This window comes from Triticum aestivum, chromosome 4B, assembly GCF_018294505.1.
Source record: "Triticum aestivum cultivar Chinese Spring chromosome 4B, IWGSC CS RefSeq v2.1, whole genome shotgun sequence".
NCBI classification, from domain to species: domain Eukaryota; kingdom Viridiplantae; phylum Streptophyta; class Magnoliopsida; order Poales; family Poaceae; genus Triticum; species Triticum aestivum.
The window spans coordinates 6,616,633-6,627,209 of NC_057804.1; the positions used below are offsets into that span (position 1 = coordinate 6,616,633).

At 47.1% G+C, this 10,577-nt stretch overlaps 1 protein-coding gene across 1 annotated transcript; it reads left to right on the plus strand.

The window, feature by feature from the left end:
• Nucleotides 1-5,671: 5,671 nt before the first annotated feature.
• Nucleotides 5,672-7,594, plus strand: LOC123094171 (receptor-like protein EIX1). The gene has a single exon (XM_044516228.1). It carries the CDS (start codon nt 5,672-5,674, stop codon nt 7,472-7,474), a length of 1,803 nt encoding a protein of 600 aa, XP_044372163.1. The 3' UTR covers nt 7,475-7,594.
• Nucleotides 7,595-10,577: the final 2,983 nt, after the last annotated feature.

Genomic DNA, 10,577 nt, shown 5'->3' on the forward strand with positions numbered 1-10,577 from the left:
TTGGCCTTTTTTCAGAGCATCAAAACGTACTTTTTGGCGGTCCAAAATTTACATCTCTGGTTTTGGACCGTCAAAATTAGAACCATCTATTGGAGATGCTCTAATTATTTTTGGGCTGAGGTCTTTAGCGTGAATAGTGGGCAAACTTAATTAAGTTATACCATGGTTGCGGTCCGGGCCAATGCGGCGCTGCGCCACGGGTTACTTCAGAGCGATGCCTTTTTGCACGAATGACGGTCTGGAGCTCCAAGGCGGAGGAAGGTCTTGGGATCTCTCCCTAGTGAAAGAGTGCCAATTTTGAGTTATTCCCGCTCTCCAAAAAGCTTTGTTTGTCTGGATTACTCTGAATGTTGGCTTCACTTAGCTCGCTCTAGCAAGTGTGGAATCCTGCCACGGTTGCTTAGCGATACTTAGGACGGGTGTTTTGATGCTGGGGTTGTATCATAGCCAAGGAATTTCTAATGGCCTCTGACCAATACATACACGCCATGGGTAACCAATGGTGGTGCCTGCATCGGCGAATAAATATGTGTCGGTCATGTGCTTTATATCTGAATGACTAATGCGTAATAGTCCATAAATTGAGGGGGGTTTGGCAATAATGTTGTGGGTGACCCCACAACTTCCACGTAGCGCCGCCACTGCGTGTAAGAACACCCATGTTATAATCTAAAAATATCTCCCTTGTGTTTCTTTCGTAATTTTATTTTAATTATCAGTGTATGGTATAACAGAAATACCATGTAATATAATTTATGTTAAATAAATAGGCAATTTTTGACTAATTTAATCTAAGAATATATCACTAGCATGACACTGACAGAATGAACAACATGCTGATATTGAATCACGAAAGCACATACTACGCTAACAGTAAATACATCTACGCGTAACGCTAGTATGGCTAAGAGCCTACGACAGTAGTAAACATGAGCGGGATAAAGGAGTTATACCCTTCGATGGGCCAGGAAGAAACCGTGGCGGCGGTGGCGGCAGCCGCGGCGTCCTCAGCGGCCTTCTTGACGGCCTCAACTTTCTCGGCGGTGGCACGTTCGGCGTCGGTGGACATGGTGATGATGAGGGCGATGCAGACGTAGAGGAAGTAGACGAAAAGCGAGCAGTCGCGTAGTCGCTTTCCAAAAACCTATTTGCCCCTCTCCCGATAGGATCCGGAGAGGCAGGTTTTCGGAGACCGGCTCTCCCGTCGACCGTGTACGCGGCGGACCGGATGGAGTCACCGGCGGTAGCAGTAGCAAAGGAACGACAGTGGGCGAGTGCGTGGAGCAGATGCGATCTGATCGTGGCAGCTAGGGTTAGGAGACACCGCACACTTATATAGGCGCAGCCGCGTGGAGAGACGTGGGCTCGACCCACGCCCGAGTCCATGACAGCCCACGACCCGACGTCTCAGATCGTGGCCCAGCTGTCAGAAAACACTCCATTACTGACTGGTAAAAATAAGCGCGTAGGTGTGAGCTCGACTAGACTCATTCCCGCAACCCGCGGCGCGGCGCGGCGCGTCGTGGCGACGCGGGCGACAGAGGAGGATTGCGCGAGGGACTCTTCTCTTCTCAAGCTCCAATAGCATGTAGAAGAGAAACCCTTATAAGGAGGTCCAACTCCTCTCCATCTTCCGGAGTGGGACTAAACTTCCCACTACACCTAGTGCCAATAAAACAACATGGGCCCTTAGAGATTTTCCATAAATTGCTATATGGGCCTAAAGCCCAACCCAAATTTCAGCAATCCACCACCAGATCTCGATGGCCCATTGTGTCCTCTGTTTCAATTGTTGTTTCGATATACTAGTGTTTCAGTGAAGACCCATTAAGGTTGAGCTTCACCTAGAACAAGTAGCTACACTCCTTCGCAAATGAATAATGTACTATGTCTTGAATTTTCAGTTTGGCGTAAAGAAGCTTCACCACATGTCTTACTTGTACTAGGCTGCCGAAGGCTAACGCCTCGGGTGGAGCATATAAGTCACACTCCTGGCATATTCATTAGCTTACTAGAGATTACCCCAATCTCATAGACTGTGACCAGCAGTCAGGCTCATATAGGTGTGTTCCTCCAAAGATCGCTCTATAGGATAACATCTTGCTTACATAAGCTTTGGAGCACATTAAGACAATAGTCACCCTACCATATAGTATTGAGAGTATTGCATCTCCAACGGAGTGGGTTAGTATAGTTACTCTCCTCGCTTCACCACTGGCTGGTTTTTCTAGGTCCTACTTCATAGGATCTCCGATCACATAGGTTGGGTTACCACCATGGCAACTCATGTGGGTCTCATACCCATCTCCCTCGATGCACTATGTATCGTAACACGTGATAGCCCTTTTGTAAAGGGATCTTCCAGATTCTTAGCCGTATGGACATACTCCAATGCTATCACTCCGGAGTTTCTTAATTTTCTGAAAGCTTTTAATTTCATTCTTATGTGTTTGTTGGACTTCATGTTCTCCTTTGAACTCTTCACCTTGGTGATGACAGTCTGTTTGTCACAGTTCATAAGGATAGCCGGAACTGGTTTATCGACCAATGGAAAGTCCATCAAAAGATCTCGAAGCCATCCTTCTTCGACACCAGATGTGTCTAATGTTGTTTATTCTGCTTCCATTGTTGATCTCGTTAAGATTTGCTTGCAAGACTTCTAGGAAACAGCGCCACCTCCAAGAGTAAACATATACCCAGTTGTGGCCTTCATCTCATCAGCATTAGAGATCCAATTCGCATCACTATACCCTTCAAGTACCGACGGATATCCGGTATAGTGAAGTCCATAGTTCATAGTACCTTTCAGATAGCGCATAATTCCGTCAACAACATGCTAATGTACATCACCAGGTTTGAAAACAAATCGGCTCAGTTTGCTCACAGCAAATACGATGTCAGGCCTCGTTGCGCTTGCTAGGTACATGAGTGAACCAATGATTTGAGAGTATCTCAGTTGATCTTTAAGTCGTGCCTTCAAACTTTTGAATCAACACGCTAGGATCATGTGGTGTTTGAGATGGTGTGCAGTTCGAATATCCCAAACGACTCAACACCTTCTCAACATAATGGGATTGCAGAAGTGTAATCCCACCGTCATCATCTCTCAGTAGCTTGATATTCAAGATAACATCAGCCACACCAAGGTCTTTCATCTCAAAGTTCTGAGACAGAAACGACTTGACCTCTTTAATGACTTTGAGATTGGTTCCGAATATCAGAATGTTATCAACATACAGGCACATTATAACTTCTCCACCCCCACCATGGCGATAGTATACATATTTGTCCCTCTAGCAAATGTGGAATCCTGCCGCGGTTTCTTAGCGATACTTAGGACGGGTGTGTGATGCTAGGGTTGTATCATGGCCAAGGAATTTCTAATGGCCTCTGACTAATGCATACACGCCATGGGAAACCAATGGTGGTGCCTGCATCGGCGAATAAATATGTGTCGGTCATTTGCTTTACATCTGAATGACTAATGGATAATAGTCCATAAATTGAGGGGGGTTTGGCAATAATGTTGTTTGTGACCCCACAACTTCCACGTAGCGCCGCCACTGCGTGTAAGAACACCCACGTTATAATCTAAAAATATCTCTCTTCTGTTTCTTTCGTAATTTTATTTTATTTCAGTGTATGGCATAACAGAAATACCATGTAATATAATCTTACCATTTGTCAACAAAATCCAAAATGATCTAAATATTTTAAAAATCAAAATAATTCTATTTTTTTAAAAGAGTTTGTGATGAATCACAACCTAGCGAGACGCTAATTCGTGCGGGTAGACGGCCCAATCTTTCATGGTGATGCTCGATCAATAGTTCGTTGTTCTTATTCCTCTCCTTGCAACCTTCAATAACGATTTTCACCCGTGTATGAAAATACACGAATAAAAATAATGATCTCCTTGGATCAGCACATGTGACGATGTGACAACCCTCTGTCTTTAGAAAATTTTCACGATGAGAAAATCACAGATAATTCATAAGATATGGCCGCCGGATGTTTTTGTGTATATCTCAGAAGTGGGAATAAAACTCAAAACTGATCCTTTACATGGGCCGAATCCAGCCTTTATATGGCTCACGCTGCAACCAGCTCGGCCCTATCTCTAAAGAAAAAAAATACAAACGTGAAGTGCACTACCTAACAAAATATATTTACTCCTACCTGCTAGCTTAAAAAGGTAACAACCACGTGAAAGAAGGAAAGGACGTGATTCAATCCATGCAAACCTATTCTTGCAAAAAATATTATCAATGCAAACCTAAACGTGCAGCACTATGGTGCCAATCCTAAATCGTCCAGGAGGTGTATGAAAATTAGGATGCACCCTGGCACGTACGGGTTCCTCCATAACCTCAGGGTTTTTTTTTTGAGAAAAGGTCCATAACCTCAGGTATGTTGCCGTGATGAGCATATACACTATCCTCGCAAGCTCTCTAACAAAGAATGGAAGTGCAGTGAAGATCAATTTGAAAAGAAACTAGGCTGCTGGAAGGGAAAACTTATATCATATGGAGGCCGACTAATTCTCATTAATTCGGCGCTCACGAGTATGCCAATGTTTCTCTTGTCCTTCTTCGAGGTACCGGTAGGGGTTCGAAAAAGACTGGACTTCTACCGATCGCGTTTTTTCTGACTAACCCTGAGGTCTGTTGCCGTGATGAGCATATACAGTACCCTACCTGGGGTGGGGTCGGTCCTCAGGCGGTGCGGCACAACAGACAGGTACCAGGAGCTCCTCCGGCCGCTGCTCGCTCAGCAGCAGCTCAGAAGAGGATGCGTTCAGGGAGGAGTCTTGGGTTGATGGCTCCGGCCGTGCGCCTGCTGCCCCTCCTCTTCTCCGGCCGTGTCCACAACGGAAGCGGGCCGCCAGAATCAGGTGCGTGTAGCGTCTCCTGACTTTTTTAATTACCTCGTGAGTAAGAGTTTGGGATGTGATTCTCAAGAGCAAAATGTGTTCTTTGTGTGCTGTTAACCTCCGAAATTAATGCTACTGAACATTGGCAAACGCCTAGTTTGGGCTCATTCATCTTGCAGTAGGTTCAGTTCAGAGTGTTGAATCGCCGAGGGATTTTTTTCTCAATAGGTAATTACCGAGTGACTAGTGACATGGTAAAATCGAATCAGAATGAGTGGAGTGGTGGGTTTCCTGATGCAACACAGTAATAAAGTACTAATACCGCCACTAGCATGTTTCCCCTTTGTTGGTTGAGAAACCCTGAGAGTCAGACACAACATGATTATCATGGACTTTGAGTGGAAATTCCACTTCTGCGTAAAGTACCTTTTATGCGGCTCACCAAAATTTTTATAAACTCTACGTGTGGAAATTATTCCACTTCTGATCTGAGGAATTAAAAAAAGGGACAGGGGAAGGCTCAGGTCCATCTGTTCTTTGAGAGTGAATCTTTGACAGAAATGGTGGTGCTCTGGTTCCTAACTTTTGAGGTCCTCTGCCGTGTGTTGCAGGGTTGAATGTCCTAATTCTCAGAAATTCTACCATCCACTGACTACTTCTGTATAAAAAAGTGTGTGTGCCAAAGACCAAGACTTGGATCAGCATTGTCGACCATATATTGTGCTCATGGTGTGGGATCAACTACTCTCTCTGGTCATTCCATTGTCGTTGCCATCCGCTAGCTAGCTTCCTTCCAGTATGCTTGCTGAGCTTGAGCATCTCGCCCGTGGCGCTGCGGCCATACTTTGCCTACTGGTCTTCCATGTTGCATTGTCTGATTTCCGTGCTCAAGCAAGGATGTCAGGTGGGACGCAAACTTGCATCAGCATGGAGCGGGATGCGCTTCTATCCTTCAAGGCAGGCCTTCTGGACCCTGTTGGTCGTCTCTCATCATGGCAGGGCGAAGAATGCTGTCAGTGGGAGGGAGTCCGGTGCAACAGCAGAACAGGTCATGTCATAAAGCTCGATCTCCGCAACACCTACATGCCTGACTATGATGCCGTCATGAATGGCTACGCCAGGCTCAACAGGCTCAACAGCCAAAGCTTGTTCATAGATGAGATGAGCTCCTCTTTAGCTGTTTTGCAACAATTGAGGTATCTTGATCTGAGTGGGAATGACTTCAATGGCACTACCATACCTTTGTTCGTGGGCTCTCTGGAGAACTTAAGGTACCTCAATCTCTCGTGGTCAGGTTTTGGTGGGAGAATACCTTCCCAACTCGGTAATCTCTCAAACTTGGAATATCTTGATATTAGTGGGAATTACTATCAGCAGGTTGATATCGGTGACAATTATTTATATCGTCTACACACCGTCGATCTAGCATGGTTGAAGCATCTCCCATTGCTGCGTAATCTTGACATGAGTGATGTGGACCTCAGTCATGTGCAGGATTGGGTTTACCTGCTTAACATGCATTCTTCTCTGATAGTGCTTCGCTTGGTAGATTGTGGGCTTACCAGCACAATGTCAGCTACTTCAAAATCAAACCTCACACATCTTGAAGTCCTTGATCTGTCATGCAACTCGTTTAACACAACACTAGAGCACTACTGGTTTTGGGATCTCACCGGCCTTAAAAAGCTTCACCTAGGTGTCTGTGACTGGCATGGACGTATTCCTAAAGAACTGGGAAACATGACGTCCCTTCAAGTCATAGATTTAGGTTTCAATTATCTTGTGGGTTTGATACCGAGCAACTTACAAAATTCTTGCAATTTGAAAGTGTTGATTTTTGAGTATAACAACATCAACGCAAGCATAGAGGAGTTCATGGATCGGTTGCCAAGGTGCTCATGGAGTACAATACAAGAGTTCTCAGTGGGCTATGCAAGCATGAGCGGAAAACTACCAATTTGGATTGGGAACATGACTAGTCTCACTGTTCTTTCAGCTGGTCAAAACATGATAACTGGTACTGTGCCGATCGGAGTAGGGGCACTTGGTAACTTGACAGTGTTAAAACTCGGTGGAAATAAACTCGAGGGCATGCTCGCAAAGGAGCATTTTTCAGGCTTACAGAATTTAGAGTCTCTGGACTTGTCGGGCAACTCGTTGAAAATGCATATTGATCCAAATTGGGTTCCTCCCTTTAGACTAAAGAGCATAAACTTAGAGTCGTGCACAGTGGGGCCCCGTTTTCCAGAGTGGCTTAGATGGCAGACCAACATTGATATTCTTTATCTCGGAAATACAAGTTTGGATGATGTTATTCCTGATTGGTTTTGGATGACGTTTTCCAGAGCTTTGTTCTTGGATGCATCAGGAAACATGTTGCGCGGTTCATTACCGTTAAATCTACAACACATGTCAACTAAATCTCTGTCTCTTGGGTCCAATAACCTGACAGGTCTAATACCACGACTCCTCCCTGTAAATATATCAAAATTGCATCTGTCTTCAAACTCTTTCTCAGGGTCATTGCCATTAGGGCTAAAAGCTCCATTACTTGAGGAGTTATCGCTAGCAAATAATCAAATTATAGGTATCATTCCATGATCACTACTGTGTACTAGGGCTCGCCTGGTGAAGAGGAACCACGATGATGCAGCGTGAAGGAGCCCGCGGCAAGTGCAGTTGAACTGCTCAAGAGTTGTATGTTAATGATCCTTTGTGATTGGGAGAGTAAATTGTAAACTGGTGTGTGTACTGCTACTATGTATGAGTTTCTTGTGCTTTGTAGTATGTTGTAAGGACTGAATCAAGTGAAATTAGTCCATCACTTTTTTATAAGATGTCTTGTTGTGTGGATCAGTTCCACAGTCTAATTGGTACTGTTGTCTGTTTCTTCAGGACCATGTTCATGTAATGTTCCGCTCGGAGTATTAATCGGAAAACCGAACCATACTTTTATAGCCTTATCTCAGTGGGGATAATTTTGATTTCTTGTGTTCCCATAACTTTGTTATGATTGTGCATTATATTGACCAACGGACAGCACTGATAGGTCGATGGCGAGCAATTTACGCACTATAATTCCTATCGTTGTCATTTGAATCTTCAGTTTTGCTAACTAACAGCTAGCTGCTTTCTATCTGGTCAACTATCGTTTTTGTGCCACAGGGTTTTGTTTGTCCAGATTCGTGTATGTTGTTGTTTTGACCCACATGCATCCCCGTCCATTTTTCGCGTCTTCTCTTGCTCTTGCTGCCGTAAATGTAGCTTTTGCTATTGGGGCACTGCTCGTGTCATGCTTGAAGAGAAAAAGAACGGAGGATGTAAGTTCGCCCTGTCCCCATACCGGTCGCTCCCGTGAGCGCGGCGGAGGGGAAACCCGCCGCCGGCCTCCGACCCCCTCCCCCCTCGCCGCCGCCGGCTCGCGCGGAGGCAGGGACGAATCCAAGGGGGGACGGGGGGCTAGACCCCCCTAACGATCTGGTTTTTTCCCTTAATCACGAGTACGCAACTGCTAATCTCGTATCTACAATGAGTCCGTGACTACTCTCGCCCCCCCCCCCCCCCCCCCCCAAAATCCAGCAACAACTACTACATGTCTACATTAAGCCCACCATGAAAGACTTGGAAACCAGCAGCCGTCGCTGCCGAGGGCAGTTTCCTGATTCCAAATTTCCAATTGAGCGACCTCTGCGGTGACCAGATAGGGCAGGGCGGCGATCTACAGACCACTGGCGCTTGGACGCACGTAGGGCCGCATGCCCGCATGGTCTCCATGACCTATGAGGGGCGACGAAGCAAGCAAGGAAGGTCAGTTTAATCTCCTCTAATTCTCTTTTTTAGTCCTTGGAAAATCTCCCAACATTAGATTAATTTGTGCATTCAAAATGTTAAAGTACAGTAATAGAAACTAATTAGAAAAATTAAGATTCGTCCATGTAGACAGGAAGAGGAAGAGAACCAAATGTATTTATAAATTTTACTCTCTCTGTAAACTAATATAAGAACAAGCTAATTTACGGAGGTAATTAGTTTACGGAGGGAGTACAAGCTAATTGATTCAATCTCTCAATGTCCATGTGAACATGATGGTAAGGCAAATACGAACAATGTGGAGGGCTAGTGAACAGAATTGCCCCAATAAATATTTAAAGAAAAACAGTGCTAATAAATATGTCATTTGATCTTGCTGGTCGTTGAGAGGACTTCAAATTTTATTTATATTGCAAAGTAATGAAAATATTTTGACTATCAAGACCTAATATATCTATATTACCAGTCTTTCTAAACAATGATACTATGCTAGGTGACTATATCTTTTGTTGTTTTGATGCTTCTAGACCTTGCCCCCCTATCACCATTTTCTGGCTCCGTCCCTGCGCGGAGGGGCGAAGCCCTGTCTGCGTCGGCGGTGGCGGGGCATCTCTTCCCCTGCTCTGTCGCGGGCTAGCGCGGGCCGGGGTGGATGGGTGGTGGCGCAGCGCGAGCAGAGGACACGCCGGCGTGGCGGCGGGACTGGTGCTTGGCGGCTGTGCGAAGCGCTCTGTGGTGGTGGTCCTTGCGCGTGCGCGGGCGGGGGTTCCTGTTCGTGCGGCGCCGGATCTGTGGCGGCGGCCATTGACGGGGCGGCGCACCGGCTCCCCTGTGGTGGGTGGCCGTTGCTGATGCGGAAGGCCGCTATGTCTGGCCGCATGGGCGGTGGGCTGGCGGCGGGCTCGGAACTGGCTCCGGGGGTCTCCCCGTTGGCCCCTTGGAGCGGATCTAATGACGGCCCCCTTCCCTGCGCCTCTTCTTGCCTCACCGGTCTGCGAGGCGGGCATCAGTGTGCCCAGTGCCCGCGGCTGGTTGGGGATGGAGGGTTTGGAGGGCTGGACCGGGGGAAACCCTTGGTCTGCGGCTGCGTCCACGGTGCCGGCGACGCTCCGACGTCTCCTCTAGGGGCGGCATCGAGGTCCTCCCCCCACCCTCTTCCTCCGCGACCTGGGCGAGAGCTCAAACCCTCCGGTTTGGTGGTGATGGAGCTCTGGCGTCGTGGTCCTTCTTGAAGGCACCACTTTCGGTCGGCGGATCGATGGTCGAGGCTTCGCAGGTTGAGGGATGTCTTCCTCAGTGGTGTTCCGGCTCTGCTGCTTTCGGTCGACGTTGACCCGGGCTGCGGCGGTGATGAAGTATGGGATGTGGCGGTGCGAGATGAGGCGGACGTGCTTGCGTCCTCTCCATGGCGTCCTGTTGGTCCGGCCTTCCGCTCGGGTGAGCGGCTTTACCTGCCGGCACCGTGGCGCCCTACGGTCCGGGCCGAGGGGGCAGGGGGCCTTCTTCGAACGTAGAGATGGCTTGTGGATCGGCATTGATTGGGCCTCAGTGGAGTTGACAGTGTGTGGCCTCCTCCGGCTGCGGGTTACTTCCCTGTGTCGTGTCGTAGGCAGGATCGGGTTAGCCGAGTTAGCATTTCTTCCGGTGTCTTGTATCTTTATCGTTCTTGCTCTGTTGTATTCTGGATGTGGTGCTTTATGGGGGAAACCCTTTATCGTCGTTGAAGAGAAAAAAATGAAAGTGAGTGGTTGTTTAAGTCCGAGAGCATCAATTCCGTCTGCTATTTTCAGGCAGGGTGCCTTGATCTATTAATTCCACATTTCTGGTGGTTGGCTTAGCATGTGAGGAGTATGCGTTAGCTGTCTGAGTGGTGAATCTACCAGTTTTTGCTAGC

Excerpts from the sequence above, each read along its gene's own strand:
- LOC123094171 (XM_044516228.1), top strand. The coding sequence starts at position 5,672 with ATGCTTGCTGAGCTTGAGCATCTCGCCCGTGGCGCTGCGGCCATACTT.